Source organism: Erpetoichthys calabaricus, chromosome 8 (genome assembly GCF_900747795.2).
Source record: "Erpetoichthys calabaricus chromosome 8, fErpCal1.3, whole genome shotgun sequence".
In the NCBI taxonomy this organism is placed as follows: Eukaryota; Metazoa; Chordata; class Cladistia; order Polypteriformes; family Polypteridae; genus Erpetoichthys; species Erpetoichthys calabaricus.
This window is the reverse complement of record NC_041401.2, coordinates 169683626-169704562: the sequence shown is the minus strand read 5'-3', so window position 1 is coordinate 169704562 and position 20937 is coordinate 169683626. Positions and strand designations below refer to the sequence as shown.

Below are 20937 nucleotides of genomic sequence, written 5' to 3'. Positions count from 1 at the left end.
AATAATGTGCCAAATGTATAGTTTGTTAGTATAAAATGTGTGAATGGTTTATGAAGTGAGTTTTAAAGAATTCACCCCGAGTGTCTGGACACATCTGACTTCAACTGTAACTACTTGCTGAACATGGCAGTTAGCGGACTAGCATATCTGACAAATGACTCGGTGAGGGAAAGCTTCCTGGCCGCAGCAGCAGCCCACAGAATCCTGCAAACGCCTTGACATGACAGCTTATGACACAACTGCTTACCCGTGCTGCAGATCTCCAGGTGGACTGTGAAAATTGAGTGTGATCGCGACGAGTCCTTGTTCATCAGGGTGTAGCCCACTGACCGATTCTTCCAGCCCTGCTCCATGATGACCTCGCACTCCCTCACGCTGTGGACGGTGTGAAGTGACAGCCCTCTCACATACACGCCCTGCTCCGGGTGCTCCTTCAGCTGAGGGAGACACAAGAAAGACGAGAATGACGAGTGCAGACTGACAGAGAGCTGGGCAGTGACACTCTGGGTGAAAAGCGAACGAGGGGTCAGATGGCAGGGGACTACCAGACACATATTGGGTCAAGATGAGGTTACTTGAAAAAATGGCACTTGGTTGAAAGCCCAGATGTAAAATCCCACCGCTGAAACAGCAGGCTCTCTGTGGTACACTTGTTATTGCAGCCCACTAGCTGAGGCTTTGCTTCCTCTTCGTGCAAGTGACCCTGGAGACAAATTCATTTGTGAGACCCCTTGGTGTTCCGTCCCAGCGAGGATCAGACCTACTGAGCCCAACTGTTGGACACAACAAGCTTGTCATATCCAACTCCTATCTGGTACTTTGCCTGCTGTCCTCCCAGCCCCTGGCAGCATCAGAAAGTAGTTTCGTTATCTCACTGGACAAGCACTGCACACTTGGATTTAAGAATTTTCTGCCGTTCTCCTCTGCAGATCCTGTCAAGGATGGAGGCCATCAGTAGACCACTTTTTTCAGGCCTCTCACTAGATCTTTGACTGGATTCAAGTCCGGGCCCTGACAGGACCACTCAAGGACATTCCTAAAGCTGTCCCTTGGCCACTCCTGTGTTGTCTTTGCTTTGTGCTTAAGGTCCTTGTCCTGTTGGACTTCCTTTGGCCCAATCTAAGGTCTGGGACACTCTGGAGCAGGTTTTCATTAAGAACAACTCCATATTTTGCCTTCTTCAGGTTTCCATCAGCCTTGACTAGTCTCCCAGTTCCCTGTCCCACAGCATGATGCTGCCACCACCATGCTTCAGCGTTGGAGTGGTATTGTACAGGGGATGAGCTGTGCCTGGATTCCTTCAGCCATGATGCTAATCTTGGCCTCATCAGTCCAGAGATCCTTGTGAGTCCTTTAGGTGCCTTTTGGGTAACTACAAGTGGGCTTCCATGTGTCTTTTACTGAAGAGAAGCTTCTGTCTGGCCATTCTACCATAAAGCACAGAGGGGTGGAGAGTTGCAGTGATGGTTGTCACTCTGGAATTTTCTCCCATCTCCACACAGGTTCTCTGGAGCTCAGCCAGAGTGACCAGCAGGTTCTTGGCCACTTCTTTTACCAGGGCCCTTCTCCCATGATTGCTCAGTTTGGTCAAGTGGTTGTTTCTATGAAGAGTCGTGGTGGTTCCAAACTTCTACCATTTAAGAGCTATGGAGGCCACTGTGCTCCTGGGTACCTGCAATGCTGCAGGAATGTTTTGTAGCCTTCTGCAGATCTGCGCCTCAGTTAAGCTCTGCTCGTGTCTCTAAGCTCTGAAGGCAGTCCCTTCAACCTCATGACTTGGCTTCTGCTCAACTGTGGACCTTCTACAGACAGGAGTGAGCCTTCATAATCGGTGCCATCAACTGGACGGACCACAGGTGGACTCCAAATAATCAGGCCCCTGAGCCAGGTTTCGAGTGTCACAGCAAAGGGTCCGAAAACTCTTGTCAATGAGATATTTTTCAGTTTCCTTTATTTTTAATAAATTTGCCAAAGGGTATTATATATACTGCATAATATTTGTCATGGTGTATAATTTTAACCAGTTTTTTTTTTTTATTGCAAACTAAAAATGAAAGACCATCATGACTAGCAATATTAATTTTTCCAAAAAGGCTAGAAACAGATATGGAGATGAATAAGAAAAATAAAATGAAAAAAAAAAAAAAACAGACAAGGCAGTTAATTAGCTGCTACAATCAAAATGACAGGAAAGCATTCAGTTAATCCAGAGTTCATGACAAGGCTTTAAAGACACTTCATTTTACTTCAGACTAGTAACTGTCAGATTGGATTACATGTATTTTGAGAGAGAAAATCACTCCAGCGAGTCAGAATACTGAGAAAGAACAGAAGTGGAAAGAATTCACTCAGAGGACAATTCCTGATGGTGGCCAGAAGGTGTCAGCAAAGCTCAACTGTTTGGATGAACAATGTGGAAAAGTGATAGGAGTAGCAGCAGGCGGATTGTCACAGCGCCCTGCAGCACAGCACAGAGGACAGCAAGAGTCCGACTGACATGCAACATGATAGACGAGAATGTGCAAAATACAGAATGAGAGATAGATATGAAAGGCACTATATAATAGATCGATAGATAGATAGACATGATAGGCACTATATAATAGATCGATAGATAGATAGACATGATAGGCACTATATAATAGATTAATAGATAGACATGATAGGCACTAAATAATAGATGTGAAAGGCACGATAGATAGATAAGGCACTATACAGTATGATAGATAGATAGATATGAAAGGCACTATATAATAGATAGACATGATAGGCACTATATAATAGATCGATAGATAGATAGACATGATAGGCACTATATAATAGATTGATAGATAGATATGATAGGTACTATATAATAGATGTGAAAGGCACGATAGATAGATAGATAGATAGATAGATAGATAGATAGATAGATAGATAGATAGATAGATAGATAGATAGATAGATAGATAGGAACTATATAATAGATGTGAAAGGCACTATAGATGGATAGATAAGGCACTATACAGTATGATAGATAGATTTGAAAGGCACTATATAATAGATCGATAGATAGATAGACATGATAGGCACTATATAATAGATAGATGTGAAAGGCACTATACAGTATGATAGATAGTTATGAAAGGCACTATATAATAGATCGATAGACATGATAGGCACTAATAGATAGATGTGAAAGGCACTATAGATAGATAGATAAGGCACTATACAGTATGATAGATAGATATGAAAGGCACTATATAATAGATTGATGGATAGATAGACATGATAGGCACTATATAATAGATCGATAGATAGATAGACGTGATAGGCACTATATAATAGATAGATGTGAAAGGCACTATATAATAGATAGATGTGAAAGGGACTATATGGTAGATAGATAGATAGGACAGCAAGAGTCCAACTGACATGCAATATGATAGACAAGAATGTGCAAAATACAGAATGAGAGATGGATGGATATGAAAGGCACTATATAATACAGAAAAATAGATAGATAGACATGAAAGGCACTATGTGATGGATAGATGGAGAGAGAGACAGACAAATGCTAGAAGCTGTAGACAAATAGTTGGTTGTATGGAATACAGTGACATTCTTACTTGTACGTCTTATGAACATGTGACTTGTCACTGCTCTCTGGCGCTATGATAATAATAAAGAATGCGTACACATAAGTGGGAAGTGCCAGCACATTCCTTGTCTCTGGCGACACATTCAGCGCGCTGGCACGTTTCTAGCTCACTTCACTGATGTGCACACATCACTTTATATTCCTTCTAATAGGCAGATAATTTTGTAGGTCATTATCTACTGGATTGGGTGCCACAGTGTTATGGTGGTTAGCACATCTTCCACGTGGATCCTGCCAGCACCCTGTGTTCAAGTCCCTCACCCTATCAATCTGCATCAATCATCTCACATGTAACAATAAAATGTATTACAGCTAATACTACAGGGCATCAAGTCAACATCAAACTTCAGCAGCATGAAAAACAAAAATTAATTATAATATTGATAATGATTTTACACACTGTACCACCCATCTATTGTTTCCATCTGTATTATTATTATTATTTACTGTTTTACCACAACAGCATTTTTCTGCAGCACTGCATTGTGACAGCCATTTTGTTTTTAGTTGTAGCTCCGATCGATGATCACAGAACTCTGCTCCGCACCATGTGTGACGTCACAACATCAAGTCAGGTTGGGGAGAATGCACTGGTACAGCGTGTTGTCGTACCCACCACACAACGAAACACCTCTGGATCCTGGTTGGCAACCCCCCCAGGGAGTCACACGGTCCAGTCCCAGCCTCCGTAAATGACCCTCTAGTAATGCCGTAACTGATGCTCCCTCACAATGTGCCTCATTCGGGACTCCGTGAGCAACCGCTCATTGGACACAAGTGGCTGCACGTGTTGTTTCATTTCTATTGTTTTTGTTAGTTAAAGGTTTTCACGAAGAATCCTGCAATCTAGTTGACTTACAGTATGTAGTTATGGCCAGGACCAGCTATTTTCTCTTTTTGACCTCTCATTTTAGTTTTGTTCACCTGCTTTTCTGACCGTTGTAGGCCCGGACCCTCGTTTATATTCTCAATTATATGTTTTACACTTCAAGGCTTTTCTTCTCCCAGTCTATTGTCACACATGTGCACAAGGGAGGTAACTACTGTAAAGGGCTCGGAAAAGGGTAATTCAACGTTGGACCAGGGGGTGGCAGCGTACATTAATCCTTTTTCACTTTCTCATGCAGACCACCTAAGGGACATTCCTGGGCCCCTCAACATCACATCCAGTTCCAGACACAATAACATCACTTCCAGTTTTGGACTCAGTGTCATCAATTTCTCCAAGCGACTATAAAACCGCCATCTTTGTGCCATTAAGACAGTTCTGTTTTGTACTCCCTTCTGTAAAGACATATTGTTGTTTTTTTTTTTGCCTTTAATTTGCCAGAATCTTCAAGAATACGGGGTGGCTACCCCAAACCTTTTCTCTGTGTTCTTCTTTTATCTACGCCATATTTAATTAGTCCACTTCTAAATGGATATTTTTCTTGCCACCTCAGGTCACAGTGGTCCTGCATCAAGGCCAGGCGCCATCACTCCTGCCCATCTAAGCAGGACCCAGCAGACTGAACGTATCACCACTCGGCCTTCTTTCACGATGGAATAACCGATAAATGTGAGTGTAGACATTAGACTGGCATTGAAGAGCCGTAACTCAATGAACTGCAATTGCAATGCCCACCCCGGGCACTTCATAACTCTGATCAACTTTGCTTCAATAGCATTTCAAAGATGCAGACAGCCAGGTGTGGAGGGGAAACTCCTAACAAGGTGAAGTCACCTGCTTTTGTCACATTAAGGTGACACTGATAGGAAGTGGAAAAGAGGGCATCAGCCCCACAGGCAAGGGACTTCAGGCAGCCCTCCACCCGCCCCACTGTGTACTACAGTTGCCAGGCTGTCTTGTTGGTACGGAAACGAATAATATGGTGAGCCCCTCACGTAACAAGCATGTTACAGGTTACTATGGAAACCATACCAGACAAAACAGCTCAACAATGCAGCATGGGCCTCAACATGAAAACTAAAGAATTGACAAGGACAAAGCAGGAATGGTGCCAGTAGCGAGCACTGCACAAAACCAGTAACAACTGGAAACTTCTTGCGGTCCACCAAAGAGTAGAATTAGCATCAGGGAGACATGAGGCCAACACAAAAGGTGTCAGATGGGGTTCATTGTGGCACACCAGACTGCTTCACATTTGGATTTAATTCCCATTTCTCTAATCTCGTGAATTTAGGGTGGTCAGTGGTGGATGGGCGGATGCCAGCAACCTACTGAGGGAGTCGATATAGTGAACAGCTACATAAATAAAGTTAAGAATGGCTGTTTGTATGTTCTGGCTCAACTGATGTTCATGAAATTCAGTATGTGTATTTGCAGCGGGTGCCACACGCACTGTTGGCCCTTTTGTTGGTTTACCCCTCCGTAACATATACCACAAAAATTGGGTTGCTGCGGGTTGCCCCATAATGGGGGTCTGCACCTTTAACGAGGAGATAGAGTGCAGAAGGGAATGATTACCTAAAGATGATTTAACCCAGAAAAGGACAAAGGGGCTCATCGGGCGGTGAAGCGAGGACCTACAACGTGTTGGCACAGAAAATCTGCAATGGGAGCCACCTGCTGGAAGACTGGATTTTTGTCTTTGGGATACAAGAGAGACGCGTCTCAGAAGATGAACTCTTTTGTATCTAATCTGGAGCAACCAGTTTGTTAACCGGTAGGGAAGAGTGTTATTATCAACGTCGGCTGGCTGTGTATTCTGTTGGGCTTCCGGCTTTTCCTTCGTCCCCATCCAATTAAAGGACAGCAAAAGCAGACTGTGGGAATTTTGGGAAACGGGTTATTTATAGCGATGGCATCTCACAACCTAATTTATTACCTTCTGACTTTGCGCCAGTATTGTAGTTGTTGTTTTTTTTATGTCCAAAGTATTTGTTTTGTCTATATGTAAATATACTTTTCCATTTCCCTTACTGCTTTTCATGGAGTGTTGATTTGGAATTTGTGGTGAGTGGGTTAAATAGGACGATAGGTGTTGGTCACGGGACCCCGAGAGACTTCTGTTAAGAATATTAAGTACTGCTGCTATCATGATAGTGGTGTTCTGATCTTGTGGCTGCACTGGGCTTAGTTAGCCTCCTGGCATAGCGGTCCATATTCATGTCGATCCCACTCAGAGGGTAGGCTATTGGGGACTGGGCCGGTTTCTTTGACAAGTCTTGCTTGGTGACATGTTATTTTCTTAAATTTTGAGTCCCAAATCAAGGATGCATGCAAGCAGATTATCATGAAAGTTTAAGGATACATTAATAATAATAATACATTTTATTTATACAAGGCGCCTGTCTGAGAACTCAAGGACACTGAACAAACAATAAATAAATAAAAGACACATTATAAACAACTTAAAACATCAGAAAATATAAAAAATAAAACCAAACAAAGCCACTGTAATCATAAAGAAAAAGCCATTTTAAACAGATGCGTTTTAAGTTTATATTTGAAGGATTAAAATGATTTGGTATTTCTAAGCTCGGTAGATAATGAATTCCAGAGCTTGGGAGCAGAACGGCTGAATTCTCTGCTCCCCGTGGTGGTTAGACGGGCGAGAGGGACGGTCAGATCTAAGGTTACGGGAGGGAATGGCAACATGGAGAAGGTTGGACAGATATGGAGGGGCGAGGTTATGAATGGCCTTAAATGTTAATAGCAAAATTTTAAAATCAATTTGAAACTTAATCAGGAGCCAATGAAGCTGCTGCAAGACCGGAGTAATATGGTGAATAGATGGGGTTCGAGTAATGATACGTGCTGCACTATTCTGGACTAACTGAAGTTTATGAAGAGATTTATTAGGGAGACCAAAGAGGAGTGAATTGCATTAGTCCAGCCGAGAAGTAGCAAGACTATGAACAAGAATGGCAGTGGTATGAGGAGTGAGGGAGGGGCGGATGCAATTAATATTACGTAGGTGGAAGTAAGCAGACCGGGTGATGATATGAATGTGAGATTGGAAAGATAGAGTACTGTCGAGGATGACAAGTGTAAACAAACCCCGGGGGGAATTCATTAAGTTGTGAGAAGTCTTGAGGTTGCTGCCAAGTCTCAGTTAAACAGAGAAAGTCAAACTTACAGTCAATAAGGAGATCCTGAATGAGATGCCCCTTGCTCGTGAGTGAGTAGATGTTCAGTAGACCAGACTGAGGTCTACATTAAGGGTAGAAGACCTCCTTACAAAACAGTGTACACATCACCTGACTACAGACCCCAGGGGCAAACTCATTGAGGGTACACCCTTACGGACCAACCCATTCACATTCTGCGGAATGAAACGCGTAATGTGGAAAAAGCTCATTACTGAGATGTCAACACAAGAACTGTTTGTCGAGAGGTTCATAGTACTAGGGTGTTGTACCGTGTTAGCCATTATGGATGTAGTGAGACGTCAAGGAAAATGACACCTTTTATTGGCTAACTAGAAAGATTACCATATGCAAGCTTTCAAGCCTACTTAGGCCCCTTCTTCTTCTTCTGATTCCATCTGGCCTGAAGAAGGGACCTGAGTTGACTCGAAAGCTTGCATATTTTAATGTTTTTAGTTAGCCAATAAAAGGGGTCATTTTGCTTACCTTTTCAGGAAGTTCATGAAATGGGTTTCCATGGCCAAGCTGCCACACAAAGACTAAGATCACAATGCCAAGCATCGCCTGGAGTGGCGTGATGCACGCTGCCATTGGAGTCTGGAGCAGTGAACCCCACTTCACCATCTGGGAGTGTGATTCAAGAGTCCAGGTTTGATGCCAGGAGACCACGGTCTGCCCAAATGTGTACTGCCAGCTGTAAAATTTGGTGAATTAAGAATAATAGTCTGGGGGTGTTTGTCAGGGTTTGGGCTAGGCCCCCTAATTTCAATAATATGATAGCATACACTGACATTCGAGGATTATCTGCCAATGTGTTTGTGACAATAGGTCAAGGAAGGCCCTTTCCTGTTTCAGCATGACGATGCCAACATACACAATATAGAAGTAGCTTGCTGCGACTGGTGCAGAACAATCTGAATGGCCTGCTCAGAGACCCCATCGAAGATCTTCATGGACAACTGTGAGCCAGGCCTAATCATCAAACATCAGAGCCCACTGACTTCACTAGCACTCTTGTGGCTGAATGGATGTGAACACCTGCAGCCATGTCACATAAATCTAGATGAACGTCTTCCCAGAGGAGTGATGGGGGGGGGGGCAACTCACACACACGTTAATGCCCCTGCTTTTAAAATGAGATGTTCAACAAGCACATACGGTTGTGATGATGCACAGGTGCCCACATACTTCTGGTCATGTTGTGTATGTTGGGCTAAACGGTCTGTTCTCGTGTTCTTAAGACGGTAGAAATGGCATCTGGGATTGAAGGGAAGATGCAACCAGTGGCAAGGGAGAAACGCCCATATGAACGTGCGAGTTCATCTTCCAGGATCAAGCATCAATTTTTGAAACTTTGAAAAAGCAAATATTTATTAAAAAATGCAATGAAAGCAAAGACTGATGCACACATGCTCTAGATAGACCCGCTAAAGGTACTTCAGGTGCATTATGAAACTGACCTGTAGGGAGACAAGACTGATGACCACATAGACGTCTGCTCTCCTTACCTCCAGCTTCTGTTTGGTGTCCTGTCCCAGCAGGTCTCGGATCTCTTCATTGTAGATCTCCAGGTAGGATGCTCTCACCAGAAACTTGGTGTTCTCAGCACACTAATTGATGATAAGAAACTTTAGTTAGATGAGAGACGATGGACGCCGTTCTGCTCAGACACAAATACAACCGCATCCTGTCAGCTTTTTTCCACCTCCAGCCCGGTTGACTGAAAGCTGCAAGCCTGATGAGCTCTGCTCAAGGACTTAGACCATGGAAACTCTAACTTGGGGGTCCAAACAGGATATCATGAAGGGATGAGGCTGAAGTGTAAAGATTTATTCTTTTTATATGCTACTTTAACAGAGCAAGATGCAGAAGACAAGATGATATGGAAGAAGATGATCCGTTGTGGCAACCCCTAACAGGAGCAGCCAAAAGAAGAATATGTTACTTACCCAGTGTAGCTGGTAGTGATGGCCAAGAAAACTGTCAACCTCATGTTTTCATGCAGAACGAGAGATTACAAAGTTTCTGATATTTTAGCCACTTAAGGTGACCAATGATGGACAACGGCAAACAATATGAAAAAGTCTCCTGTTGGTCATGTCTAATAATTCACATGTCAAGACATGGAGTCATGGAGATGTATCTTTAATAAAATATTGTTAAAAAAATGTGCTTGTGAGCAAAAATAGAAATGGCTCAGACGCGAAAGGGCATTGCCACTACTACAAACTACATGTGGTAAATAACATATAAAAAAATATCAATTTTTGGGTATTCATTTAATGTTCATGGTAGACTGTGAATTGAATGAATTGGACGAAATGTACACCATTACTGGCACGTCTTTGTGCCACACACTTTAGAAATTCCATCCACAGCAATGGTGAATCCCAGTTCATATCAGACCCACCGATCCACCATTTTATCTGTCATCTATCTGTGCATCAGCTTTCTCCATCAATCCAGTTGTGCAAATTCCCCGTTTTCTTCATGCTTACTGCTAGCAGGACAGACCCCAACTTCAGAAGTTAACCCAAGAACAGCCGCAGTGTGCTACACCTCAATAACATTTTGCATCCATTCTTTTAGCTCCACTTCTACACTCTTTATGTGAGGCCCAAGTGCCAACTGGATGCCAGTTACTGGGTCCTCCATCTTTAAAACTTCTGTTTCTTAGGTTTAGTTCAGGGCTTACAACCTGACACCAGCAACAATGGAAGGTCCCTGTGGGGTCGCTGAAAGAAAGTTCACAAAAGTAGACAGACATCTCAGAAACTACTGAGTCAAAAAAACAACTAAGCAGTCAAAATCAGGACTGGCACACAAAAAGCTAAAGAACAAGACATGACCAGAGTGAGGAGAATGAAGCAAGGAGATGGAAGACACCAGAAAAGATCAGGTGGTCAGGGTCCAAGGCGCAAAAGAGTGCCTTGAATTTCTGTCACCAGAGAGAAGGGGCATAGCCAAGGATGGAAAAGGAGCAGAGCTGGACAATTGATCAGGTTTTCATCAATATCCTTCAGCAATGTCAGCCTTTTGAGGAACGACAGTGGAAAGTAGCTGTCTAGCTTTTCAAAGGTGGTCTCAGTGACATAAAATCGAATAGCACTGCTCTCCAGAGTGTTCATTATCTGTGGCAGCAGAGGCAGTGGTCTATGCATTTAAAGAACGCACAGCCAGACATGCTCTAAATAGCCAGAGGGGGCAAACAAAACACGCAGGAAAACAAAAGTTCAAAACATCTGAATGCTCACGATACCTTGTTTGGCTACATTTGACATCACCGACACTACATAATCGTGGCTTTCTAATTGACTAATGGCATTTTGGTACTTAAATATGTTTTATTTTGTCAGACTGGAGATCTCATGTTGTTCCCCAGAGTCCAAGATATCTGCAATATTGAGGCATCAAAAATTGTTGGTGAGGTCTTCTGTAATTTGCTTAATGCTCAGCAGATGTTGCTGATCTTCTTTTTCTTTCTGCCATTATGGTGGTTATCCCTTGGCTTCTTGATCACATTGTCATGAACATGCAACGACACTGCACTTTGCCATCCTTTAGGGCCAGCAGGTTGCAGCCAACTAAAATGTGATATTCAGGATTACTTGTTGCTTGTCTGTACATTTCAGCATCTTGTCTTCTTATTCTTTGTTGTTCTTTGTCACTTAATCACCTTCTGCAATGTGCTCAATGCTAAGCTGATGTTGCTCCTGTACCATTGATTTCTGCCATCAATCACTTTGCCAGAAACCACATGACCACAAGTCATGGCCACCAGGTTGCCGCTACTGAAAAAGTTTTGAATTTCCAGGTCAAAACCTTTGGATTAAGACCAAGATCAAGGTTCTAGCCTGAGTAGTCCATGAGTAATTGCTGTATTATATTATACTAGCCATGGTACCTGTCACAGACAGGTAATGGAATAATTAAAAAATATAAAAATTATTTGCTATCTCTTGCCTGACGTGTACCTTCAGTGTCTTTCCTTGGCATTCACATGTGTGCAAACATTTTTTCACCGGTGCTCCCTGTCTTCAGTGAGTTCCTGTAAAGCCCTCATCTCATTCTTTCATTACTTGCAAGGCACCTTTCTCACCTCCTGTCTGGGGTTATACTTACAGTCTTTGACGACGACTGTCTCAACGTGGTTCATATGCCTTTAGTCCTCCATATGCGTCTCACACTCGCAACTCCTCTTTCGTTGTGTCACCAAAGTAAAACTGACCAATCACACCAAAGCCAAACTGACCAATCAGATCACTCTGAGAAACACACAGACCTTAACCAAAGTAAAACTGACCGATCAGATTGCTCTGAGAAACACACAGACTTTAACCAAAGTAAAACTGACCAATCAGATCGCTCTGAGAAACACTCAAATTTATCATTTTATATTATATAAGTAATGAATTTATTAAGTTAACAGGTTAATTTATTATTTTTCATTAGATTAAAATATTAATAAAGTTTGAGTTTGATTCAGAGCAATGGCTAACCTGACAAACAAGAAATCTGATATATCGACATAACTCCACTTAATATAAGGTAGTATTTCTGTAATAATAAACTAATCTGCTAATGTAAGATTACAGTCTAAGTAGTCAGCTTCTAAACCTTGTAGCGTTGTATCATGTCATGTCACCCTTTGCTCCTACCACCTTATAACCTTTATATTGTCACACTCGGTCATATGGGAGACGCTTTAAAGGTTGAAATTGTGTCTTTTCTCCGCCGGACCAGGGGTTGGCACTGTCACCTAATGCTCTCTCCTTTTGTCCCTCTGCAGTCCAAGTGAAGACTATACCTCCCAGAAGCACCACCTCTGATCCACCCACTGATGACATCACCTCCGGCACCCTCTAGTGACGTCCTATCCGGTCCCCAGAACCCACCTTCTATAGACGCTTCTATCTATCTATCTATCTATCTATCTATCTATCTATCTATCTATCTATCTATCTATCTATCATTATACAGTGCCTCTCCTATCTATCTATCTATCTTTAAATTGATATTTCCACTTCCTTTTCTGGCCTCCTTGACTCCACCTCTCCCTGCTTCATCAATATTTCTACGACAGAACTCTGCTGTTAGTCAGTTCCATTTTGAACTTTGCCTTTATAAAGATGTGTTTTCTTTATTTGCTGACTTTTTTCAGTATACAGGGCAGCCATCCCCAAACCTTTTCCTGCCACTTATTTATTCTTTATTACAATACCGATGATAAAACAGTAGCTTTTACTTCTGGTTTCCAAAATGAAACCGATGACTTGTCCTTTTTTTCTTAGTTCTAAGTAGTTTGTTGAATAAGTCACTGGCAGCACAACCAGCAGTTGATATAATAAATAAATCATTATTGAATAGTTCTGTACCTGATTCATACGAAGTAGCCATTCTATTAAAATGAAGTGAGACTGACAGTCCAATGTTCTGCAGAATTACACATCAACTTCTATTACCTTCCTAAACTTTTATAGAAAATGGTCTAAACTCGACAGTCTTAAGTAGATATTTCAATGTGGTGTTCCCCTTAGTTCCCCTCACACTGCTTCGGCGCATGTTGTACTGTAATCGCCTCCAAAGCAAAACACATCACTATTAATATTCCTTGAGACTCAAGTGCCACTTTTCCGACTACTGATCACAGAGGTCCTCTGCTCGAGACTAAACAGGTTTAATTCTCTCAGTCCGTCACAGTACAACATGTCATCAAATCCTGGGATGCCCCTCATTGCTCTCTGCACAGCTTCAAGTGCTGCTATGTCTGTTTTGTAGAGTGGTGACCAGAACTGCACACAGCCCTCCAGATGTGGTCTCACTAATGCATGATATAGTCTGAGGCTATCGTCACTTGATTTATATTCAACAGTTTTCAAATGGTTTACCATCCCATTGTCCCTTTGGAAGACCCCTTTGCGACTGAGCTTCACCTTCCTTGCTGAGCTCTCGAGATGTTGTTGCTGCAGCACATGTCCATCATTTTCCTTCCTGATGATGCCATCTGCTTTGTGAAGTGCACCAGTCACTCTTGAAGCCCCCACAACATGATGCTCCCACCCCCATGCTTGACATTTGGAATGGTGTTCTTTGGCTTGCAAATCTTGGCTTCATCAGGCCAGAGGACATTTCTCTAGAAGGTCAGATCTTTGTCCCCAAGTGCCATTACAAACTGCACTCCAGCCTTTTTTTTATGTGGCTTTGGAGCAGTGGCTTCTTCCTTACTGAGCAGCCTTTCACGTCATGTCGATATCAGAATCGTTTTACACTGGATATTGATACTTGTCTACTTGTGCCCACCAGCAACTTCACACTGCCCTTTGCTGTTGTTCTGGTATTGATTTACACTTTTCATGCCAAACTACGTTCTTCTCTCTGAGACAGAATGCGTCTCCTTCTTGAACAGTATGACAGCTGGGTGGTCCCATGGTGTTTATACTTGTGTATTATTATTTGTACAGATGAACGTGGAACCTTCAAGAGTTTGGAAATTGTTCCTAAGGATGAACCAGATTTGTGGAGGTCCACCATGGTTTCTTTTCATTTTCCCATTATGTTCAGCAAAGAGGAAGCAAGTTTGATGGTCAGCCTTAACATCCATCCTCATGTTGACTCCAATTAGGGTAATCGGCTATCAGAAGCTAATTGTCTAACTGCCTAAAGACATCGTTTTCTGGAATTTTCCAAGCTGTTTTAAGGCACAGTTAGCAAAGTGCATGTAAACCTGTGACCCACTGGAAATGTGATAAAGTTAATAAAAAGTGTAATAATTGGATTAGAGAGATGGATGGATGTCCACCAAATATGTAATATAACATCACATTCTCAGCTTTATTCCATTTTAGTGTTGTGATGTAAGGCAGAACTTACTGTGAATGACACAGGCACACTTAGAAAACTGGAGTATCTGAAGGAAGATGGACACCGACACTGGCAGAACATGCAAACTCTGCACAGACAACGATTACAAGCAGGATTGGAAACCAACAGGCCAGGTCCATGAGGCCGCAGGACCACCATGGCACTCCCGACGACACTATAATTATACCAAGGCAGCACCAACTAATGCACCGCTGTGTCTAACAGTGACAATAATTATTCATCAATTAACAATTCCACTTAATCCAGTGTTGGGCCATGGAGATCCAGAGTCTGGTATCTTTGGTCACAGGACAGGAACCATCACGGAGCCCACTCACGCTGGACCACTTTAGACTCCCTAATTATGATAACCCACATCTCACATGGCACAGGGAGATCATGCAAGCTGCACACAGAAAGCACCCAGGAATGCATTGGAACTCTGGAGCTGCAGGGCAACCACCCTACCCACTGTGCCAATGTAAAGTGTATTTTAAAATAGCCAATTTAGGAAAAGCATAAACTTGCAGTCACATTTCAGACGACTTCACAATAAACAGAAGCTGATGCCATCACAAGGCCAGCTGGTACAATTAATAATTAATGGCTAACACTTTTGTCCTGTGCAACACAGCAGGAAAATGAAAGGTCAGGCATGAATCAAATGTAAAGGTTAAGTGAGTGCAAGAAAATGGAGCATAACGACTAAAAAAAACAAACACTTTAGAAATATAAACTGGGACTTTTTCACCTCAAAGCCCACAATGTCAGATGAGGCTTTATTACGTCATGAGAAAAACGGAGCAGAATTGCAAGCTGCTTTTTAATCCGTTACAATATGGTGGGCTTCAAGTATCCAGACACAATAAAACAAAAACCTCCAGGAAAGTGTACACTGAAAAGACCCCCTGGACCAACCAAGCAGAACCTTATGTGGAGGAAGGAGGAGGAGGAGTACCTGAATGCTCTCGAAGATGTGTTCAAACGCTCGGGGGATGACACCTCGCTGGCTGGAGGGAGACGGGATGCCCTGCATGGTGAAGGATTTGCCACTGCCAGTCTGCCCGTAGGCAAAGATGGTCCCATTGTAACCCTGAGTAACACCCTGCAAAGTTACAAAGTACAAAATTAAAGTTACGCTCATGCTTGAGGCTCCCTGTGCAGTTTTTGATTTCTAGAAGAAGAACGCGAAGGAAATCAAGGACAGAACTAGGAGCTGGGGTGCCACAGAGGAGAGGTGAGGATGTCACACCTCGAGAAGCCACCGTTTAGGACCCTAGCACAGGGCTGCTCCAACTGTTTGCCTTTTAAGCCAAAGCAAAGAACTTCATGGCCCCCTTCTTCTCCCAATATATTAAACTTAAAGGAAATGAAAAATAGAGTTAAAATTTTTTAGTCGGGGGGCAATCAGTCTTTGGTACTCTGACTTTTGGACATCTGAGCAGCGCCATAAGAAAAGGGGGACACTACTAGGAGAGGACATTAAAGAGTAGCTGGTGCCAGTCTTGTAGGAACTCAGGGCCCTCACATCCCTCAGGACTTGCAGCTCCTACAAATTTCAAATTCCCTCCAAATCCACTAACAGCGTGTTTGGGGTACCTCCAGATGGTCTTAAAGTGGAGAAGAACAAACAAATTGTGATCGCCTTTACTTCACTTTTGACACGTAGACTTATCGTGCTCAACTGGAAGAATCCTAACTCACCTCTCATAGGTCAGTGGGTAACTGATGTCTTATATTATTTGAAATTGGAAAAAATCAAATTCTCACTTAGAGGATCTGTACAGTACTTTTCAAAACGTGGCAGGATATAATCAATAATATTTTAGAATAAGCTCTTAAAGTACTGAGGAAGTAGATTCTCTCCCCTCTTTTTATACTCTATTTATTTCTATTCATTTATTAATGTATCTATTTACTTATTTTTACTAGCTTAACGTTTTACTCTGTTGGCCTAGCCCTCTTTCTCATGGGTGGAGGTTGATTTGTTTCAAACCAAGTCTTGTAAAACTTGACTTATTTGTATGGAATGATATTTGATTTTAATAAAATTGTCCATCCATTATGCAACCTGCTATATCCTAACTACAGAGTCACGGGGGGTCTGCTGGAGCCAATCCCAGCCAACACAGGGCGCAAGGCATGAAACAAAACCCGGGCAGGGTGCTAGACCACCGCAGGGCGCACACACACACACACACACACACAGTACACACTAGGGACAATTTAGGATTGCAAATGCACCTAACCTGCATGTCTTTGGACTGTGGGAGGAAACCCACGCAGACACGGGGAGAACATGCAAACTCCATGCAGGGAGGACCCGGGAAGCAAACCAAGGTCTCCATACTGTGAGGCAGCAGCGCTACCCACCGTGCCACCCTAATAAAATCAATAAAATAAAAACATTTCAAATGAAAAAGCTTATGGGCGGCATGGTGGCGCAGTGGTAGCACTGCTGCTTTGCAGTAAGAAGACCTGGGTTGGCTTCCCGGGTCCTCCCTGCATGGAGTTTGCATGTTCTCCCCGTGTCTGCATGGGTTTCCTCCGGGTACTCCGGTTTCCTCCCACAGTCCAAAGACATGCTGGTTAGGTGAATTGGTGATTCTAAATTGTCCCTAGTGTGTGCTTGGTGTGTGTGTGCCCTGTGGTGTTCTGGCGCCCTGCCTGGGATTTGTTCCTGCCTTATGCACTGTGCAGGCTGGGATTGGCTCCAGTAGACCCCCGTGACCCTGTGTTATGATATAGCAGTTTGGACAATGACTGACTGACTGACTGACTGACTGACTGACTGAAAAAGCTTACACTATCGGTCAAAAGTTTTAGAACACCTCAGTTTTAACAGTTGGTCTTCAAATGTAATCAGCTGAAATGCAATGAATGGCCTGAAATGGTGAAAAGGTGAGTAGTAAACTGCCAGAGGTTTAAATTTAAAGTTAAGGTTAGCAAAAACTAAAAAGTAAAGGAAATTCCAGAATATTACAGATGGACCCTCAACAGGGAACACCTAACAAGTGGCACCCTACAGATGTTCTGCAGCAATTTAAGAAAATGAAGCCTTTCAAGTTGAAGTAAACAATTTGCACAGGTGTCCCAACTTCTGTTGATTACTTTAAAACCCCTCTGTCTGTCTTAAAGCAGAGTTGGAATATACTGTGTAACTATACCCTCTGAGGTGACAATAAGTTGTAAATTCTAGTGATAACGGCAAGAAAACAGCAATTAACAACTGGAATGAGACAGAGCATTATTACCCTTCGAAGTGTAGATCTTTCATTTAGATAGATAGATAGATAGATAGATAGATAGATAGATAGATAGATAGATAGATAGATAGATAGATAGATAGATAGATAGATAGATAGATAGATAGATAGATAGATAGATATGAAAGGCACTATAGATAGATAGATAGATAGATAGATAGATAGATAGATAGATAGATAGATAGATAGATAGATATGAAAGGCACTATAGATAGATAGATAGATAGATAGATAGATAGATAAATAGATAGATAGATAGATAGATAGATAGATAGATAGATAGATAGATAGATAGATAGATATGAAAGGCACTATAGATAGATAGATAGATAGATAGATAGATAGATAGATAGATAGATAGATAGATATGAAAGGCACTATAGATAGATAGATAGATAGATAGATAGATAGATAGATAGATAGATAGATAGATAGATAGATAGATATGAAAGGCACTATATGATAGATAGATAGATAGATAGATAGATAGATAGATAGATAGATAGATAGGATACTTTATTTATATAATAATATTTTTTATATAAATAATTTAGAGAAATTACATAAAAACATCCAAGTGTCAGTGAGTACAGTGGTGTCCTACACAATCCAAAGGCAATTGGAAGCTGTAAGAAACTCTGATAGGAGGAGATCTGGCCAACCCAAAGTCACAAGCCAATCAGAAGACACGTTTCTGGGGGTCAGCAGCTTGCTTGATAGACACCTCGCAGCACAACAGCTTCAAGCACAGCTTAACAGTGCAGGTCAAGTAAAGCAAGTCTCAGTTTCGACTGCGAAGAGAAGACTTTGTGCTGCAGGTTTGACAGGGAGAGTGAGAGTAAGAAAGCCATTCCTTAAAGGACAAAATAGGGCCTTGAAATACCGGCTGTGGACTACTGCAGACTGGAAGAAAGTTTTATGGGTCGATGAATCAATATTTGAACTCTTCAGTTCACCACATTGGGTGTTTGTATGCTGTTGAGTTGGCGTAATGATGGCTCCTCAGTGTGTGACACCAACTGTCAAACATGGAGGAGGAAGTGGGATAGTCTGGGGGTCTTTGGCTGGAGGCCGAGTTGGTGACTGGCATTCTGAATCAAAAGGGGTTACCACAGCATTCTGCAGCGCCACCTTCTGGTTTTGTATCTAGTAGGTCAGGGGTTTATCCTACAGCAAGACAATGACCCACAACATACCTCCAGGCTGTATCAGAACTACGCTGGAAGAAAAGAACAAGAAGGCACACTTCAAAACATGGACGGGCCAGCACAGTCTCCTAACTTAAAGCCCACTGAGTTAGTTTGGGATGAACTGGACAGAAGGCTGAAAGGAAAGCAACTACAAGTGCAGCACATTTGTGGGAACAGTGTTGGCATGATCTCTCTGACCAATATTTGAATTCCCTTATAGAAAGCATGCCACGTGTGTTCCGGGCTGTTATATCAGCAAAAGGTGGCTACTTTGAATAAAATACAATGTGAATAAAACTGAATGATTTTTTTTTTATTTGCCATTGTTTATTTGTTCTATGCCTTGATTTCATGATACATTAAGACATTAAACTGTATGCATTTCCATAAAAATTGAAGTGTTCCAAAATTTCTAACCAATAGTGTAAACCAGGGCCCACCTGTTGGGGTCCTGAGGCCCCTTAGTTTGAGAAGCACTGCTCTAGTGCATGGCTATCCATCAGTCCATCCATCCGTCCATTATCCAACCTGCTATATCCTAACTACAGGGTCACAGGGGTCTGCTGGAGCCAATCCCAGCCAACACAGGGCACAAGGCAGGAAAAAAACCCAGGGCACACACACACACACACACACACAGCACACACTAGGGACAATTTAGAATCACCAATGCACCTAACCTGCATGTCTATGGACTGTGGGAGGAAACCGGAGCACCAGGAGGAAACCCACACAGGCACGGGGAGAACATGCAAACTCCACGCAGGGAGGACTCGGGAAGTGAACCCAGGTCTCCTAACTGCGAGGCAGCAGCACTACCCACTGCACCACAGTGTCACCCATCCATCAGTCCACCCTTCCAATAAAGTCAATTCAAACTGGGCAATGGTAACATAACTAAAAGATGATGTTGCCTCAAGACCCCATGAAATTAAGAGATAGGGTGTCCTGTGAAGCCCACAACAACCTAATATCATCCAGCAGAATTAAAAAGGTGGTTATGGGGACAGGGATGGGACTTCACCACAGGGCAACTTTACTGAAACTAACTCACCTCCACCAGGGGGTATGCGACCTCGTTGTACATCTGCTCCGTCTGGTCCTCCACGAAGTAGGTGCCATCAAAAGTGAACTGCTTGGGAGGCTCCCCACTCGCGCCAGGTTTCTGAATGAAGCACTGGCATCTGGCGCTGTCCATACTGACCACGATCTTACAGTTCAGGGACTTCTCCCGCTCATTGAGCGGGCGACACCGGACGATAACCTTCACCGACTCAGACCCCATTCTGCGGTCCTTCAAGACGCGTCCCGCCAACAGTTCCTTGCTAGACCGTCAGGCACTGGAGCAGCTATAGAGTGTGACGGCTGGATTTATTACTTTACATCACGTCTTGCTTTGTGTTGAATTTTCAAAAGTGACCACTTGAATGTTAATAAGACTGATGGCAATTATAAGAGAGACCAAGGCGCTGCTTTGAAGAGGACTCTGTGTAACTTTTCCCTGCCGGCTGAGCAGAACCATGAGCGGTACTCCGTTACGACTTGACCCACAGACCTGTCAGTGTCGGGCTTGTCGGACGTCGTGTACTTGTTTGTAGTTTAAAGCCTTAAAAGTGCTGTTAAAATAAACGCGCTAGCCACTTTGCCTTAGGAGCTTTAACAGCTATCACACACAGCGCGTGCCACCTTGTCGCGTGCGCCCAGCCGGCAAGTCTCCGTGTGTCAACACGATAGCATTTTCTGCTTTACGACCGCCGCACAAACTCCCGGTCTTTCAGAGCATTTCCCAATCACGAAGGCCCGGCCTCCTCCTTTCATCGCCCGCCACCGCTGATGTCCGTCAATATTGCGATTTTTGATGCCGCTCGGCGCTCCCTTCTGCTTGGCG

At 42.9% G+C, this 20937-nt stretch overlaps 1 protein-coding gene across 1 annotated transcript in view; it reads right to left on the bottom strand.

Moving 5' to 3' along the window:
* Positions 1-20937, bottom strand: part of kif17 (kinesin family member 17) — a 34929-nt gene extending 13992 nt beyond the window's left edge. Inside the window, exons 1-4 of the mRNA XM_028807776.2 lie at positions 20104-20937; positions 15552-15698; positions 9241-9342; positions 248-437 (exon numbers count right to left, since the gene is read on the bottom strand). Of these exons, the coding sequence (XP_028663609.2) occupies positions 248-437; positions 9241-9342; positions 15552-15698; positions 20104-20334 (670 nt within the window). The 5' untranslated portion in view covers positions 20335-20937. The remainder of the gene's footprint in view (positions 1-247; positions 438-9240; positions 9343-15551; positions 15699-20103) is intronic.